Source organism: Balaenoptera physalus, assembly GCF_965194825.1.
Source record: "Balaenoptera physalus genome assembly, chromosome: 10".
NCBI lineage: Eukaryota > Metazoa > Chordata > Mammalia > Artiodactyla > Balaenopteridae > Balaenoptera > Balaenoptera physalus.
The window spans coordinates 65,666,188-65,685,541 of NC_138889.1; the positions used below are offsets into that span (position 1 = coordinate 65,666,188).

The 19,354-nt window shown below is 46.0% G+C and overlaps 1 protein-coding gene across 37 annotated transcripts in view; it reads left to right on the forward strand.

Moving 5' to 3' along the window:
• Positions 1 to 19,354, forward strand: part of PPFIBP2 (PPFIA binding protein 2) — a 155,987-nt gene that overhangs the window by 95,593 nt on the left and 41,040 nt on the right. For 29 of the 37 annotated variants that reach the window (XR_014267884.1, XR_014267885.1, XR_014267886.1 and 26 more), the window contains 2 exons: positions 8,573 to 8,704; positions 18,652 to 18,834. Coding sequence is in view for 28 of the 37 variants with exons in the window: in XM_082476320.1 (XP_082332446.1) it covers positions 8,573 to 8,704; positions 18,652 to 18,834 (315 nt within the window). In the remaining 9 variants the exon portion in view is untranslated. Of the gene's footprint in view, positions 1 to 3,236; positions 4,342 to 8,572; positions 8,705 to 18,651; positions 18,835 to 19,354 lie in introns of those variants that run through there. The other 8 variants (XM_082476303.1, XM_082476304.1, XM_082476311.1 and 5 more) reach the window with 2 other exon arrangements.

Genomic DNA, 19,354 nt, shown 5'->3' on the forward strand with positions numbered 1-19,354 from the left:
TTTTGGCTCCGTTGGGTCTTCGTTGCTGTGCGCGGGCTTTCTCTAGTTGCGGCGAGCGGGGACTACTCTTTGTTGCAGTGCACGGGCTTCTCGTTGCGGAGGGTTCTCTTGTTGCAGAGCACAGGCTCTGGGCACACGGCGTTCAGTAGTTGTGGCTCGCGGGCTTAGTAGTTGTGGCTCGCGGGCCCTAGAGCTCAGGCTCAGTAGTTGTGGTGCACGGGCTTAGCTGCTCTGCGGCATGTGGGATCTTCCCGGACCAGGGCTCGAACCCGTGTCCCCTGCATTGGCAGGAGGACTCCCAACCACTGCGCCACCAGGGAAGTCCACAATTGCCTCTTTCTGCCAGCCCTCAGCCAAGCCTGGCCTCCTGTTAAAGGCCTGAGGAACTCTGAAGGAGACCCTTTCACTGTCACAGCGTGGGGCCTTCTGACTGCCTATTGACACTGCTTCCCTTGGGGAGGCAGCTCCTGCTAGCCCTTACACACTGAATACATCCTTTCTAAAGGAGCCAGCCGCTACTCAATTCTAGCTGACCGCCCATGGAGGCCCATTACTGCTTTTCACAAGAAGCTGGAAATCCAGATGTAAAAATTTAAGGATCAGTCTTTCTATTTTAAAAACATTGGCAACTAATTTAAATGAAAAAGAAGTATTGTGTGAACCGCACAATATTTATTGTACCTTTAGGCCAAGCCTGGCCCACAGATCTCCAGTCTGCAACCTCTATTCCAGACTTTGCCCCCTTGGCTGGCTAGAAGACCTCAGGGGGCACTTAAGGAAACCCAGACCCAACCAGCATCGTCCAAACCCTGTGCGTCCATGGGTTCCAAACCCCACTGCGCTCTCTCCCCCGACAGCTGTTCTCCTGACCAATGTTCCCCACCCGACTCACGAGCCACGGACCCCTCAGCCTGGCTTGGCCTGGTCCCCTGCTAAGTGCTGATCTCTTAGCTCTCATCTGTTTTCTTCTACACGTTAACCCATCTGGTCTCCAGAAAGGGAGAGCATGAAGACCCATGGGGTTAGACAGGCAAACCAGGACCAAACAATCAGCACAGAGGCAGGGCCACATGAGCCACACATAGATTATAGACACATTTGAGGGCAAAATATTTCTTGTCTGCAGCCTGTTGCAGGACACAGGGTGGGAACGGAGCAGCTACAAGCGTCTCTCGGAGCTGCCTGTGGAAACACCTACTCTGATAACGGTCTCTGACTCACTGAGCGTGTCTAGATTCCCCAGGGAACCTTCCCCATTAGGAAGAGACATCTCCCAGGAAATGTACAAGTGGGTCTTCAAAGGCCCACAGCCTGAATCCATTTTCACCTCCGTTTTAAGCAGGTCAAGGCGTTGCCCAGCTGCATCTTTGAGGGCTGCACACTGAACTATCCGAGCCCAGAGCCCAGAATAACACCCCAGGAATACAGGTGTGGACCAGCGCCCTCCCCATTGTGATTGGCCTAGACCATGTTGGCAACAAAATCTCTCACAGAGAGAGAGTTCCTTATGCTCTGTGATGTATTTGAAGTCCCTGGTGACTTTTCCTAAAGCGGCCTCCATGGGTTCTCTGGGGTCCTGTCAGTTCCTGCACGACAAGCTCCTCTGCCTCTGATCACTGACCCTGCTCCAGCGGGTGATGATTTCAGGGAGGAAGCCGATGCTGTTCAGTGGAGAAGAGGTCTTACACAGAGCTGGCAGCCAAATGGAACACTTTCCAGAGGCTGGCCATTGACAGGCGTAATCAACGCCAAGAGCAGCAGCCATGTTTAGTGCCAAAAAGAAGACAGGATAGGGAACCCAAGCGGGGAGGAAGAAAGGATGCAAAGCTCCTTGTGAGGACACAGCCCAGCTTTTGGGAAACCTGGAAGGACACCAGGCTCTGTCTCAGTCCTCCAACCTGACCCAGAGCCCCAGGTGTCAGGCAACCTCATTGTGTTGGCTGCCTTTTAGGTGAGGTGTGGAGAGTGACAAATTTAGGGGGTTTGGAGTCCATGGACTCCACAAGTGGAGTCCACCACTTGTGGTTGATCTGGGGAAGTCAGTGAACCTGGGTTCTTATTTATAGAGAACGGAGATGACAGTGTGGGCTCTGCACTGCCCACCTCCTCGAGCTGTCGTACAGTTGTTCCAGTTCTGTTAAAACTGGACTATCACACAATGGCCAGGGGGTTACGGGACCCAGGACGCAGGCCCAGTTCCTGCCCTTGAGTCGAGTGAGGGAACAGTGTGCCCAGGTGTGTGAACTCAGCAAAGCGTCGTCGGCACCCAGCTCATAAATTCCCCGAGAGCACCTTTAGGGAGGTATTTCTACCTCAGAAAGGATATTAAACAGAGCTATGCACCTGACCCTGTGGGAGCACAAATCTGTCCGAGGAGACAGGACACTTGAGTGAAGAAAAAGGGGATTTGCCAGTTCTTCCCCTAAAACTCCCCCTGGGAGATTTGTGAGGCAGAGATAACTGCTTTTCCTCAAGTTTATCTCATTTGATGTTGGCGCTCCAGACCGCAGTGTGAGGTAGGTGCTTTACCCGTTTTTACAGATAAGGGGACTGAGGTTCAGAGAGATGACTTAGTTAGCAGAGACTGAGTCTGGACTCAAACCCAGGTTGACTACGAGCCCCTCTCCCTGGAGGAGGCTTCCCGGCAAGGCCTAGGCCTCTTACTTCAAAGGGCAGAGGGACACATGTTTCCTTTCAAGTCGTTCCACGGCCCGTTCTTTCATTCTGGTTTCAGGTTGCCAGTCTGGCTGCAGTCCTCCGTCATTGGTCAGAAACTCCCTGGGTCAGGTTCCACACTTAAAGTTGGAAGTAATCGCTTCAAGATGTGGCCCTTTAAGGAGAGCAAAGTTGAAAGGCAAATTCTCTTTATCAGCTCCAGTCAGACACTGAGCTTTGGGAAAAGGAAATGATGGTTTGCTCTGAGATGGAGGCTTTTTTTCATCTCCCAGAAAGGAGATGTATTTGTCCTTCTGGAAGAGATTACTGGTAGTGGTGAAGTGAGGGGGGTGAGTGATAATTTTGTTCATTGGTTTTCTTCATTACCCAGTTTCATGGTCCTGCCTAGTAAGAAACACAAACCACCGTCCTCCCATACCACCCCCTCCTCATCCCTTGCCCTCTCTCATTTACACAGGCAGCCTTGAACCAATCAGGAGAGCAGACACTACTGCTGCTGCTTACGAACCTCTGCCCCTTATCTCCAGCCCCCTGCCTCCCCATTCCCCCCCACCCTATTACAGTAGCTCTATGATTCCAAGACATCCCAGCAGGATCCCACCCTGCGGGTCTCAGTAGGTGCCAAGCGTTGCCTTCGTGCTCTGGACAAACAGGCTGGATCAGAGATCAACTGCAGTCTTGGGGATGGGAGCTAAAGATCCAAGAATGTTACTCTTAAGGGGTAGACAGAATAAAAGATGCCAGCAGAGAAGACAAAGGAGAAAAAAGGTCAGGAAAATGGGACTTCCCAGGTGGTCCAGTGGTTAAGACTCCGTGCTCCCAATGCAGGGGGGCCGGGTTCGATCCCTGGTCAGGGAGCTAGATCCCGCATGCTGCAACTAAAGATCCCGCACACTGCAACTAAGACCCTGTGCAGCCAAAATCGATAAATAAATATTAGAAAGAAAGAAAGGTCAGGAAAATGGAAAGGGAGGGTGGGCTCACACTAATGAGGGGATGCAGGGTGAGTCATTGGGTTGAGAGCTGAGAGGTGAAAGTTGCCTCGGAAAGTTGGGACGCTGGTCCCAGAGCCAGGGCTGTTTCTGTGTTCTGCTGAAGGCAGAAGCTGGGTTGCAGGCATGCAGACGTTTTCCTGAGAAGTGACAGGAGGGTGAGGAAGAAGAGGCAGCAAAGAGTGGATTATTCTTTTCAGAGCTTGGCTGTGAGGGGGAGAGGGGAGGGAAGAGAAAAGGCTGGCGTTCACACTCACACCACACGCAGAGTGCGTTTGCCTAGCCTGAGCACTAAGGAGCTGATGGTGGTCCCTGGAGGGGAAGGAAGGTCAAGAGGGAAGGTTCTTTCGAATGTCAGAAATTTGATCATGTTTATAGCCTGAGGGATGGAAGCTGATGGTGAGGGAGAGATTAAATGCCTGTCAGAGCGGATGATTAATGGGCCTACCCTAGAGTAGCGGAGACTTGGTGAGAACTTCCTCAAAGGCAGTACAGAGGTGAGGGAGGGCCCAGGTCCCTGTGAGCAGGCGTCATTCTGCACTACCGGCTAGAGGGAGAAACAGGACCAGGACTCAGAGGACAAAGCCAAACGCTACTGATTAACCAGGGAGTTACCTGAATCTTCATTCAAGCTGCGTGAGGATGGCATGGAGGACTGGTCAGCAACAGGAAGGTGGGTCAGGTGGGGCAATTCAGGAGCAAACTCTGGAATCTTTGTGTCCTTTAACATATGCTTTTAATGTGCAACCTGGAAACTTACTGGGCTGGGAACAGTTTTTAAAGATAGAAGAACCTGACAGAGAAGTCGGCTGTGTGCAGTTATATCAGACTAACTTCAGAAAGGAGGTGCGGGCTTGCTTTCTCTGAGACACGGATTCAGGAGAGAGGACTGAGAGATGATTCTGGGAAACTTTGAAATAGGAAGGATGTAAGTTCAGTGACTAACCAGATGACCTTTAAAAATCTTTTCAGTAAATATGAGGAGAGGTTATTTAAGGAGAAGAAGGGGATAGGGTGGGGTTTAGGGCTCGAGGAGAATGGAAAAGATCTGGAACAAACTCTGAAAGGAACCAGCCAGAGATGAATACAAGTTTTGCTAGGCAGTGTTGGAAGATCAGCTGTAATCAGATAGCGTAAATTTGTGTGGAAACCAACTGGCATCATTAAGTGACTTTTACCAGCAATTCTTAGGCCAGGGGGAGTGGAAACATAGACAAAAGTCTTTGAGGTTTGGCATGGAGTGGGCGCTGGTGAAGCAAATACACTTCAGATCTAGGGGCAAGGATGAGTCAGAGGAAGAATTTTCTGGTGCAGAAATGATACAACTGAAATGATAAGCCTTAAGGTACAGGGTGGATAAGGAGGCAAATATTGCTTAAAGGAAGTTGATAAACTAGGAAAATAGGGAGTTATTAAGTAACTAGTAGCCACAGAAGAAGAAATTAAAGATGATTTGAGTGACTAAATGGGCCAGTTGAAAAGTCAGAGGATTGTGGCCAGAGGAGAGAATTTCAGAGTTGAAGATTTTAGAAGTGAAGGACACATGTTCTGGATCAAGACGAGGGTCAGGCTGTGGCCATACTACTGAGAAGCTGAAATGAGGTGGAAGCAAAGCCTGTCGGTGTCAAGGTCAAGAAACGTGAAACCAGGGTGGACACCGAGTGGAAGATTGATAAACAAGGATAATCAATGGAAATGGGAGACTATCTTGGGGTCTGGATATTTGGGGAGAATGTGACTTAACTGAATGGTGCTGCCTTAGAGGAGGAGGAGGAGGGCAGAGGTAGGAGATCTGGAAGAAGCAGTGTTTAACAGGGAGAAAGGTGTTCTGTAAGTTGGGTTGCTGGAGCAGAACGGTCTCTACTTGAGAGGACTGGGAAGGACATGTCATGTCATGCAAACGTCAGGGTTCGGTTTCTGCTGGAAGTAGAAAGAGCAGTTTAGAATGTAGGGTATTTAAATCCTATTAAGACAACTAGGATAGAGGTCACAGTACATAACAGTGGCTGGAGGCCATGCCGGGCCTGGAGATGGGGAAGTGGAGGTGGGCTGGGATAAGGCTGTCTAAGGCTGATTTTGAGTTCAGGGAGTAGGACAGTACTTATTGATGACAAGGACCAGGGGTGATGATAATGAAAGGGGGAAGCACATGCTAATAGAATCTAGGAGGCAGTAAGGAGAAGTTTTGTTATCAGTGGACTATGTGAAATTAAGCAGCCCCAGGCTTCTCATTAAAACTTTGGTGTGTCTAATTGAAATGTCCACTTGGAATGTTAGTGTGACCAATCAGAACCCTGGCATGACCAATTGGAATGGCCATTGGAATTTTAATGCAACCAATTAGAATATTATCCTCATTAACTGGAACATTGGTATGACCAATTACAACCTGGCAGTTAAAACAGCCAGAGGGATTCTGGAAATAATGAAAGCAGAGTAGATTCTTAGCTTTCAAGAGAGATGCCTTCTGAGGCTTTTTTAAATCCCACCAAGGCAGTATCTTGAATGCTGGTCAGTAGACAACTGTATAAATACCATTTTAAGAGACTCAAGTGCTCAACAGGGGCTGTACTTTTAACTCTCCTATCCCTAGGCCTTGGCATCTGGTAGTTGAACAAATGATGGAAGTCTCATGGAAGAAGATTTTCTGAGTTCTTAGCACTCCAAAGCAATTGTTATTATCCCATGGACCTTGAGTTCTAGAATCATCCCTTTTTCCCTTTGCACTGGTGGCTGGGAAGCTCACATACACATTGTACTCCATCTCTAGCTGTGAATAGAACTTTAGGGTATGAGTTTTATGCCGACAGTCACTCTGGCTTCAACTTCTTTCCTTACCTGCTTTAATTTTTACGGTTTATTTTTTCACTTGAGTTGTCTATTTTGCAAACTGCCTCAAATCATTTCTGGAACAAAGCAGCTAGATGAAAGGATGGAGAGAAAGACACAGAATGAGGAGGTGGAGGCAAAGGGGAAGGTGGGGAAGAGGGAGAAGGATGTCGATAACGAGCAGGCGGCATTGGGAAGGATTATATCTTAAGATACTCAAGACCCAGAAATCCCATCTTCCTCACCCAGGGAAGAACATTTTAGGGCCTTCTATGGCCTGCATAGCCTTAGCACCAGGCCCTAGTAGATAGTATGTGCTCAACAAAATCTTAACAGTTTGAGCAGCTCTTTCCTGGGCTCAGTGAATATTTGTTGATTGGCTTTTTTCAGCATGTATTTTTTTATTTCCCTTGAAATTCTTGGACTTCTTTCTCTGTTAGGGAAACAATGTGATACATTAAACAGAAATGAGTTTTGAAGCCAAACAGACGTTGGTTTTAAAACTAACTCTGCTGTTGATTGGCGTGTGCCCTTGGCCAAGACAGGCCAGTCTCTGAGCCCGTTTCTTCATCTGTAAAATAGGGATAGTAGTGTTGACTGCCAAATCCCTGGGAGGGTTTATTGAGAGGATGTATGTAAAGTACCCAACAGTGTCTAGCACAGAGGAGGCACTCAGTGCATCTATGTCCACCCACCCCCAGTCCCAACACTGGACATGCTTAGCTGGCTAACTCCTCATGACCAAGCAGCCCGCAGTTCTGGCATGACACTGCTGCTGCCTTTGCCCTGTAAGCCAGCTTCAAGTCTGGCTGGCCCAGGAAGAGCTGGGCTCCTCAGCCCAGTACTAAGCTCACTTTGCTGAATTCTTTGGCTTCTGGATACTCGCCCTCAGGTTAGCAGACGGACAGTTTGTAGACCACCTTTCTGATGTACTGATGGCCTTTTGCCTAGGGAGTCATGTTTTCCAAGTTAAAATCTCTGACTCATGTGGTTTGGTTTTATGAGTTGAGGACAGTTCAGAACGTGAAATCATGGCTGTAGGGTCAGATTGTTGAGATCACTGGTCTTGTACTAGGGTTGGGTTGCCTAAGATGATACAGAAATTTCAGACCATGGCAGGATGCTGTGTCCTTTCCATCAGCTCATTTGGCCGGTTACCCTCCTAGCATCATATCGTGGTCTCCTTGCCAGGACCTGTGTGTCCAGTGTCTCCATGTGCCAAGATTTGGGATCTCACACAACATCGCCTTTTGCCAATGGAGAAATGTTAACCCTGGACTTTGGGAAGTGCTCCTGGCTTTTGAGGTCCTTCATAATTCCTAGTAGTGCTGAGCAGGTGTTTCACCTATCACCTTTGTTTTGTCTTATTTATGCTTATTAAGTGTATATATTAATGGCAGGTTGTCGTCTGCTACCGTTTTAGGCTTGGCAGGACTACTGATAACCTCCCCGGTCTGTCCTCAAAATAAGCAAAGAATAATTTTCTTATTTACATTCTAGGAAAGATACATATCACATAAATAAGATTCTACTGTAACCATTCAATAAATACTCATCGAATATCTACTTTATGTCCTAGCTCCCTTCTAGGTTCGTTGCAGTAAGGTCTTCCAATGACATGTGTGGAAGACTGGGCTGAATATTGACTGAGCCCAGGAGGTGATAAGGAAACTTTGGTTTTGAAAAATATAGTGTTAACCTAAGCTGGTTTTTTGTTTGTTTTGGTGGAGAGGATCTGCTGCTTTGCCTTAAAAATAGACATGGAGAAATTTCATTCGTGGAGCAGACCCATCTGTTTTTCTCTACCTGGAAAGAATGAATAATGGTTTCTATGGAAAAATGTGCTTTTTGAGAAATGTAGCTCACATTGACTCTCAGAGCACAGTGGGTAACATTAGGCTGTGCTATCCTTGAGTGACCCAGCATCAGCCCAGGCCTGCCCCCTATAGGACTGTGGCTCAGATGTAGCAGTTTCATCATACAACGTAGAGACTGCCTTATGTCCTATGGATGGAGGTAGAGTTGTTCTTATTGCCGTGGAGGTTTATGATTTTGAGATCTGTTTTTGCCTGCAGGAGCTGCTAAGTCGTACATCTCTTGAGACTCAGAAGCTCGATCTGATGACTGAAGTGTCTGAGCTGAAGCTCAAGCTGGTGGGCATGGAGAAGGAGCAGAGAGAGCAGGAAGAGAAGCAGAAAAAAGCAGAGGTGAGTGTGATACATCACCTTCTGGGGGTACCCATACTGTCCAAAGCTCAGATCAGGGGAAGCTAGCCTAATGTGGCTTCGGGCCATCTGGTCAACCCCAAGCCTGGCAGCCACTGGGTGCCAGAAACATCTATGCACCAGAGACACAATGATCTGTTAATACCAAGTTATCAGGTTTTGCTGTGACTGCAGATTTCAGCAATGCCCAAACCACCCAGTTTTGGCTCTAAGGCTGTATCCTCCCTCAAGCTGCTGACAAGGATGGAAGGGGAAGCAGTAGTGGGGGAAGGATCAGACAAGACTTGGAGAGACCAAGATGTCTTCTGTGAGAGCCAAGGTAATGAGCACGTATTGGGATGAAGTCAGCTGCTCAAGAAGCCAGCATCATTGTCCATGGAGTCTAGAGACATTCTTTGATGTGCATTTCACAGACCCAGATGCAACCCTTAGATTATGTGTTTCTTTCCTCCTGATGGCTCCTATGGGTGAGCCCATGCACAGGCTTTCTCTTAGAGAATGTTTTCCTGTATCTCGTTTCTGTTTTTGTTTTCTCAGGCTCCATATGCCATTGTAGAGCATGCCAGACTCTTTTTTTGGATAAATGTTTTGGATAAATTTTAGGCTCAGAGCTCAGAACAGTCTGTTTTAACCTTAGATAACCACCTTCCGTGTGCCTCTACCTACAAGTCCCTATATTTGTACACTGTGCATTGTGAGCTGTGGAAAGAAGAATAGCCTTTAGGTTTAGGAACACCTTGGCTCAATTACTGACCTAACTGCTTAATAGCTCTTTGAACTTCAGCAAGTTAACTACTTAATCTCTCTGAACTTCAATTTCTTTATCTGTAAAATGGGTAACTGTGTGATGAAGTCGAAAAAAAAAATCACAAAAGCTAAGTCTCTATCATAGGATCTGGCATCCTCTCTTCCATTTAGGCATCTCTAAAATCTAAAGGTGGATATTGTTCCTTTCAATTAAGCACCAACTCCATCATGCCCGGAAACCTGGCACATTTCTGTGTTTACTGGGTAAACACTGGTGATTGAGACACTTCTAATATGTGGGGCATATTCCTTGCATTGCTTTTGAGAACATGCTCATTAGTAAGAAGTATAGTTGCCAAAAGAAAATTTATCTCCATTAAGCTGAGGACTCTATCTTCTAGTGATTAAGAATGCAGGCTCTTGAATCAGACCTCTTGGCTGGAATCCAAACTCAGCTACTCAGTAGATTTGTGATCTTAGGCAAGTAATTTAACCTCCCAAACCTCTGTTTCTTCTTCTGTAAAATGGAGATTGTAATACTTCCTATTTGCTCAGTTGTTCCGAGGAAGGAATGAGATAATGTATACGTGTAGTCCTTAGCATAGTGCTGGATAACTAGCTTTTATCACTTACTTACTGATTGTGTTTTTAAGCATGCCAGAAATGGAAATGTAGACCTAGCTACATTATTGACTTACTGCTAAGTTTACGCACACTCAAAGCTTATCTGTGTGAAGTGTTAGTTAAATAGACTGTGCTTCTTAAATGTTCAAGGAAAAGCAATTAGATTTTCTACAGGTTTAGAATTATTTTACCGATGTTTCAAAATGTGTGATCACATGGGGATATACGTTCAGGCTTGGGGGCCAGAATTGAATAAACTCTGTAAGAAGGCTTAGAGTGGTAGAGACAGCTCAAAACCAAGGAAGGAAGAAAGGGAGGGAGGGAGAGAGCGAGGGAGGGAGGGAAGGAAACAAGGAAAAGAAAGAAAGGAAAGAGTGGGAGGGTTATTAGGTCACACAACTGGAATAGTCTAGGGTTTAAAAAAGCTGATATCACTAGATCTAGCTGGCTTTACCATGTCATTAGAAATCAGGCTTAGTGTCTCATTTGGTTCTGTTTTAGCCTTATTCTCAGGAAGGCTCTCCATATGTGGCGACAAAGATGGCCATCAGCAGCTTTAGATCCTACTAGCCTGGCAACCTCTGCAGAGAGAGAGATTCTCTCTCTCTCAAAGATTCCAGCAAAACCCCAGGATTGCATATCAGTGGGCCAATTTGGGTCACGTGCCTGATTCTGAACCAGTCACTGTAGGGGACATGGGCCCACGCATGGGTGTGTGTGAGCATGAGGGTTAGTCCATGGTGGCAGAATACTGAGTTAGTACCGAGCTGGAGCAGCTCAGTTCCTTTCTAGGGAAGGAAGGGGAGCTCCCACTTCTGGGCCAAGCACAGCTAAGGCAGTCATTTTACTGTTTGCTTTATTTTTTCTTTTCTGAAGGATTATTTTTCAATCCGAATTTTTGTTTTTGTTTTTGTTTTCCATCAGACTAATCGTGCATGAGGCAGCATAGACCCTGAGCTGCTGGCCTCAGTCCTACCCGATAACAGCCCTTCCCAGTTGCTAGTACAAACATTAGGTTTCCATGTGGAGGAGTTTTTCAGGCTGTTCAAACTTGTGATAATCAGGGAACAACAGCCATATGACCTGAAGCAACATTCTCATTCTTGTCATTAAACATAATCTTTACTGGTATGCTCAGACTCTCTACCACTGTTTGTAACTATCTGGAACACCCAAGGCTTAGAACCATGGAGAGGGCTGCTTAAGCTGCACTATTGTCATGTGCGTGGTGGAGCTGTTTATATTGAGGGAGGCGTTTGGCTAGCTGGGGTCATCAAGGTTGTAGTTGTATGAATCAAGGGAATGTTGCTTCCCATCCTACACTGCTGCTGTTTTTCCAGTGAATGTGCTTAGCCTAAAGCCTGATTGCTTGTGGTTTAAAAGAGGCGGGACTTTTTTGAGGTAGCCAGATCTGAAATAAACTTTCTCTGTGTAGCTCAGGCTTTATCCTAAGCAGGTATCCTGCTGCCCTGTAGTCAGCTGTGGAAGTGATTACAAACGTTTATCTATAAACCCAAGGACTTTGAGGTGTAGGTTTCTTGTTAAATGGAGACAATCCTGATAGCCAGCCTCGCTCAGGAGTCAGTGGTGACCCTTATGAGATGTGGGTGAATACTGGATTTCCTGTTTACTGTACCTTTTCTCCTGAGCCTTTTGCAGTGGTTCTGGGTCATTTCAGGAGACCCAAGATTGGACCAATTAGGTTTACTCCTGAAAAGCAGGACTGCAGGAAAAGTGACCAACATGGAAGTAAATACCACAGTTAGGAGGATGGCACATGAAAGAAAGAGATCCAGAGGCAAAGGAAAACCTCGGGGTGGCCCACCTATCAAAGGCATGTCCCTTGGAGAGATCTTCCTTGGAGAAGGGCATCTGGCTTCCCTAAGCACTGGGGATGCAGGGAGACCTGCAGCTGGATCCCTTTGTGAGATCCAAAGGGTTCTGCGCATAGTAGCAGAGCAGCCTTTCTAGAGGGGAACAGAGATCCAGCACGTGCTGGGACATGAAGCCAGCCCAATTGATCAGGGATATACACAAGCCTGAGGAGAACCGGAATGATCTCTAGGATTTCCTGGCAGAAAATGGAATGTCTTACAGCGCAGGTGTCCTGCTTCCTTTCTTCCTATGGGTGGGTGGGACCTTGGAAGGGAGGGATTCTGATTTCTGAACTGTTGCAATTGGAATGATGAACTTGGAGTACAGAGCAAAGGCTGGGAAGATTGTGTTTGCTCAGAGAAGAGCTGGCCTGACTTAGGAGAGTTTTATTATTCATTTTATTTTATTTACTCATTTTTGTTTGTATAGGAAATATACTCCAACAATTCAGAAATTAAGAGTTCAAAAAGGTATATGCAGCAAAACCTCTCCTTTCCCAGCCAGCAGTCAGACACCAATGTTGTCAGTTTGTTTTGTATCCTTCAGAGTTATCTTATGCATGGACAAGCAAATTTATATGGATAACTTCTTTCCCTCATATTTGCACAGATACACATTATTCTAGACCTTTCTTTTTTTTTTTTTTTTTCCACACACACACACTGTATTTTATTTTTACAAGAGATAAATAGACTGTCACCAAGCATTGTACATGGATGACCACAACAAAAGCAACAATGATTGCAATTACCAAACATGAAACACACTCATACTATGTCATAATATTGACATTCAGTCCAGTAATCCTCCACTGTAACAGCTCCTTTACTTTGCAGTGAAAATTGATTTGTATATTCTTTGCCTCTGAGTCCTTGTGGGATTTTTTTTTTTTTAATTCAGACAGAAAGTCACAAAAATTATACTCGTCCTCATCAGTTCACTCAGTCCCATGTAATTAATTGTTGTTTTTCATCTTGATCTTTTGTTAGCACTTTTATGAGTTCATCAGTTTTTCATCAGAGTTCTGAAAATGCTTATTCATTCAGTTCAGCAGTATAGTCAGTTACCAGAAACCTGTACTTGTCAGAGTCTTTTCCATGAATTTTTTGTAGATGAAACCCTTTTATAGGAACATATTTGCAAAATCATCAGAGTACACCCAGAACTGTCTGTAAATGACAAAAGACTTAAAAATGACCACGGTAAAAGATTTGATGAAAGTTCATAATAATGCAGTTGACAAGAAAATTAGTTATTTCTGAGATATACATTTTAAAGTAATAACTAGGATTGTTACTTATAACATTATACCAGAACATGTAAGATTTTTAGAAATTTCATGTAATGTCTGAAACATTTATATTAACATATTTCCATACATATTTCCATACAAATACAAGATTTTTAGAAATTTCATGTAACGTCTGAAACATTTATATTAACATATTTCCATACAAATAACCCAATGAAAGTTTAGTATTAGTTGTTTTGTTTGCTTTTTTATACTGCAGGTTCTTATTAGGCATCGATTTTATACACATCAGTGTATACATGCCAATCCCAATCGCCCAATTCAGCTCACCACCATCCCCACCTCACCGCAGTTTCCCCCCCTTGGTGTCCATATGTCCATTCTCTACATCTGTGTCTCAACTTCTGCCCTGCAAACTGGCTCATCTGTACCATTTTTCTAGGTTCCACATACATGCATTAATATACGATATTTGTTTTTCTCTTTCTGACTTAACTTCACTCTGTATGACAGTCTCTAGATCCATCCACGTCTCAACAAATGACTCAATTTCGTTCCTTTTTATGGCTGAGTAATATTCCATTGTATATATGTACCACATCTTCTTTATCCATTCGTCTGTTGATGGGCATTTAGGTTGCTTCCATGACCTGGCTATTGTAAATAGTGCTGCAATGAACATTCGGGTGCATGTGTCTTTTTGAATTACGGTTTTCTCTGGGTATATGCCCAGTAGTGGGATTGCTGTAGACCTTTCTTTTTTTAATTGAACAGTCATAGAGCTTGTTTCATATCAAATACATTAAAAAAAATTTCTCATTCATGTTTATGTTTACATATCATTTTACTCTGACTATGCCCTTATTTATTTAACCAGTTCTCTCTTGGGTGGACATTTGTTTCCAAGTGTTTGCCCTTACAAATAATGCTATTGTGAATAAATTTGTAAATGTGTGAGGATATTGAAGTGGAATTGAAGGGTCAAAGGGTATAACACACTTGACATTTTGACAGATGTGGAGGTGGTATTCCCACCTGCTATGTGTCAGAGTGCCAGGACAGTATTAAACTGAGCATGAAGGAAGCGGGAGAGAAACAACTAAGTAAAATTGTGAATAAGTTTAACAAGTAGGATGGGGTGGGAAAGACTATGATTATGGGAAGTGCCCAGTAGTTAGTTTCACATAGAAAAGAACCATAAAACAAACAAACAAAAACTTTGACGGTTGGCAAAGCAAGAGTAATAAACAAAGTGAGTTAGATTACAGAACAGGGATTAGAACCTCATATATGTCACCTGGACTTCATGATGTGGGACCCAAGATTGAAAACACCGCTACAAAAGGCTCTACCCTATGGGAGAGAAAAGACCTACTTAAGAGAGGAGAGGGGCTAGCCCTGGAAATAAAGGATTTTAAAAGTAAGTGGAAGTGCCAAGCCTGAGGCTGGACATACTGGAAAACAGCACCTCTACGTGGATAGGGAGTTTAGAAGAGAGTGTTCCAGAAGAGCTGGGGCGTGGATAAATGGTCACATGGAGCAGAGGAGGAAAATAGGTGCACTCCTGATACGGATCCCCAGACCGATGGAGGCAGACAGAGGGCAGTAATGAGAGCGAGCAGCAATTGGATAGCCCTTAGAAAAGCTCCAGCTCAACACCTAGGTATCGAAAGGTTGGTTTTTGTTTTTGCCTTCCACCCCCGCATTTATAGTTTCTGCCCTGAATGTAGATAAAGTAAACCAGGAAAACTGCCACTCTGGCTCTAATGCTGAAGCAAAGCTAGAAACTAGTTTATGAAGTGAAAGTGATGGGTATCTTGAGAGAGTGGCCATTGTTATTTTGAGAGTTCATGATAGGGAGGGGAGAACGCGGCATAGACAGACATGCACTGTGGACCTTGGAAATCATACCTTTGAAAGTTCAGCAATAGAAGAGGTGACTCAAGGATATTGAACTACATAAAAATATACTTATTTCTGACTGTGTAACCTCACAAATAATATACCAATAAAAAGGAAAAGGTAGAGGTACCTTAAGAGGAACCAGTTTTCTTTTTTCTTTTTTTTTTTTTTTTAAGATTTTTAGAAATTTCATGTAATGTCTGAAACCTTTATATTAACATATTTCCATACAAATAACCCAATGAAAGTTTAGTATTAGTTGTTTTGTTTGTTTGTTTTTATACTGCAGGTTCTTATTAGTCATCAATTTTATACACATCAGTGTATACATGTCAATCCCAATCGCCCAATTCAGCACACCACCATCCCCACCCCACCGCAGTTTTCCCCCCTTGGTGTCCATATGTCCATTCTCTACATCTGTGTCTCAACTTCTGCCTTGCAAACCGGCTCATCTGTACCATTTTTCTAGGTTCCACATACAGGCGTTAATATACAATATTTGTTTTTCTCTTTCTGACTTACTTCACTCTGTATGACAGTCTCTAGATCCATCCACGTCTCTACAAATAACTCAATTTCGTTCCTTTTTATGGCTGAGTGAGAGGAACCAGTTTTCAAAGGGGCTTGTACAAAAGGTAGAAAGGACAGATAAAAGTGCACCTGCACGAACAGTATCAGGAAGATCAAACCCCACTGAAAGGGACAGTTCTGAGGACAATAGGAAGGTTTTCCTTTAACGTTATGTTCTCAATAAGAAGATCAAAGAAAGAATGGGCTTGGTTCCACTGATGCCTCTGACAGATGCACAGAACTTAGGACAGCAGTCCCCAGGCTGCTTGTTTATAAGTGAATTTTAAGGAATCGGAGAAATCAAGTGAGTTGCTGAAAAACTGGAAGTAACCATTTTCTTCTTATCCTTCTCCTCCTCCTCCTCTTTTTTCAAAACGGCAAAGAAAGTTAGAAGTGTTCTATAAAATTCAGTCTGTTGCGCTTGAGGTCAACCCTATGATGGTTTGTGAGAAGCCAGAAGACAAAGTAGGGATCTGTGTCCATTAAGAGTAAGTTACGTCTGATTGGCCTCATTGGTTTGGCCAGGAGTGCATCTTGTAGTGGTAGGCTAGGTAAATCCTCACTTCAGTGAGGCACTGCGAAAACATTGCTTGGGATGGTCTTGTAGATAAGATAGAGGAATATAGGATGAATGCTAAAATAGGCATATGGGTACCCAAGTGATAATGAATAATACCTTAAGACTACCTCTAGGAAGATTTTTTTTTGTAGAGGGTCATGTCATCTGCCCTTAGTCCTCCTGCCTGGTGTGCATTTTTAGTCCATAATTTGGCTGCTGATATAGAAGGCCTTCAAGTTGTGATGACAGAAAGCCAAAGAAAAACTAAATGGATCAGTTGACATTGGGATTCATGAAGACCTCCACAGACTGGAGTGATCCGTAAGTTGGCAGGAAAAGAGCAAAAGAGAGGCCAGAAGAACCTGAGCAGTGCAGAGCTGCCGAAGGTAAGGAGTAAAACGAGGGAGCCACGCAGCCTGAGGACAGAGGATGCGTGTGCGGATCTGACCGCAAGGAGGGTGCTGACCCCCTGTGTGGTGGAGACAGAGCTCGAGCTCCTCTGCTTGGAGAGTGGGGGTGGGCATGAGGTGATGAAAATCAGGGTCAGCGGGTCTAGACCCCTCACTTGAGAGAGACAACAATGAAGGAAACAAGAGAAGAGTGAGGGCTGTGACGTTCTTGAAACTTATGTGAGAGAGAAGAGCAGGTGTGGAGACCAGCAGGGCCAGTGACCAGGAGAGACTAAAGGTTCTGGAAGAGCGGCCAGTAAGGGAAGCATGCTGGAGGGTGCAGAGCCACTGGGCTTTTGTTGTCAGCGATCAATGGCACATGGGCCTTAACTGTGTTTCATGACCTTGAGGTATTTTCTGTTGCTCTCCCAGTTTCTCTCCTTCATTTCTTATGGATCAAACACTTGGTGGCACAAGGAGAAGCAGTGGGGAAAGTGAACTCACATTTATCGAAGGCCTCCGTGTGCCAGGCACCATGTGAGGTGTTTACCAAAGTCAGATGAGCAGGTGAGGCCCACCCTCTGACGACTGACTCTGGGGGAACACAACGTGGGGCTGCCTCTGGCCTAACTCAGGTGAGCTAGCTCAAGGAGAGAGTGGCTGGGAGGCCAGGAGCCCGCTTATGACAGCGATGCCTGCATTTGCAGCTGTCCCAGTTCAAGTGGCATCTCTGGAGGGAGAGCAGGCTGGCATAGGGGCCCTAGCAGTGCCCTCTCAGACCCAAGCTGCCATCCGGACCCTCAGTTTTCCTTCTACATTGGAAAAAGGGGGTTACGAAACAACAAGGTGTAACGGGGGAGGAGCTTTTCTTCTTTTAGAAAACACTGTTTCTATTGGGGATGGAAAACCTCTTTCTAGCGTGCCTGGGCAGTTCTCATGGTGCCAGGGGGCAGACCTCTCAGTACCAGGTGCCAGTGCTCAGAATGTCAGTAAAGATGGGCAGAGAGGAGCTAAACACTTTAATTGGCTGCCACCCCACCCACCCTAGGCTCTGTTGGGATCTATTGCCAACTGTCTCCTTAACTCCATGCCCCTGCCGCGGCCCCATCAGCTGCCCACAGTCTTCCCCAGGCTCTTGGGTTTCTTGTTGCCGTGAGTGGCACCATCCTCCACCCTGCCAGCCAGGCCCATGACTCCTCGTCTCCTTTACTCCCCCGTACAGGCAGGGGATCTAGAATGCGCCTACTTGACATCACTTAGACTCGTCCCATCTCTTTGTCTCGACCCAGGCAGAATTAGTCACTCACCACTCCCTGGAAGCCCCGTAGTCTTATTGGTGTAGCACTTACAGCCTGTTGTGATTGTTATTTGTGTGTTTCTCCTCACTCACCTGCGAGCGCCATTGCTTACTGTGGCCTTGGGTCTCTGCGGAGTGACGCTGGATGTCTGTGGAGTAGATAAAGGAAAGCCCAGCAGAGCCGCTAGTGCAAGGCATTCAGAACTGAGTAGGTATGAATTCCAAGGGTTGCAGTTATTTTCCAAAGTTGCCATAAAAGGCCAAAATGTTCTTGAGGCTACAGAGGAGTCAGGTCTGGTGTCGGGTGTGAGGGAGCGTTTAGGGTTGGGGACGTAGTAGCGTGCATGAGCGTGTTGTGCGCCGTATGTCCCCTGTGCACAGGTGTTGGCATGTTTGGGGAGGGCGTTGGCGAGTGTAGAAGGAATGCGCCCGTATGTGATCCCATCTCCGCTCTTGCTAGACTCTGCGCCTCAGACGCTGACATGCAAGGACGGCCCCAGTATGGCACGAAGGCCATACTGCAGACAGGCCCACGGATGGGGCAGGTCAGGGAAATGCCACGTCTTTTGGTTCCTGTGAAGAGAGCGTATGGTCATGGACAGCGACCGCCGTGTGCCGCCTTCCCTCCTTCTGTTCTCTCCTAAGGAGTTCCATGTCTGAGAGCTGACTGACGCCGAGTGCTTTTCTTCTCCTCTCTCTCCCTTCCTGCAGTCGGTTCTGAATGTGATCAGTGAGCTGCAGGAGCAGATGTGTAGGCTGCAGCTGGACATCCACAGGCAGATTCAAGAGCGCCTCTCACTCAGTAGGGACCACCCTGAGGAGGTGGCAGCCGGCGACGGTGCGGCCCGGCCCCAGCCCTGCGGCCAGGAGTGTGCCCGTTGGGAGGGGTCACCTGTAGGAACCACACTTAAGTATATCGGAGCATGCGTGTGTGGGGCATCTCACTGGCGGAGGGGCTGGGGCTTCTCCTACCCAGAACAGCGTGCGCTGGCTTAACATGGATCCGTGGTCACCTCTGGGCAGAGCTTGGGACTCGCTCCCCTCGGGATGTGAGCTGAGCTCCGTGACCCTCACCAAGCAGGGTCTGAGCCGGCGAGGCCAACCCTCTGACCGGTGGCGGTACTCATCTCCCTCAGGGCTGGGAATGAGGTGTGTCAGGTGCCCTGAGTGACGGGGCATTGGTGTAAAAGCAAGCTTCGGGTCCCCTTCCCAGGTGCGACTCAGACACTGATTCTCCCTCCTGGGCTGGGAGATTAAATGAAGTTTCAGCTCACATGATTTTTTTTTTTTTTAATTTAAGAAAAAAATAGCATCATAAAATAATCCTCTCAAGTTTATTTTTAAAGAGGTTTATCCCCAGGGAGAAAATAGAACACAAGTGTCCATATGCTGTGACAACTGTCATCATCTGAAT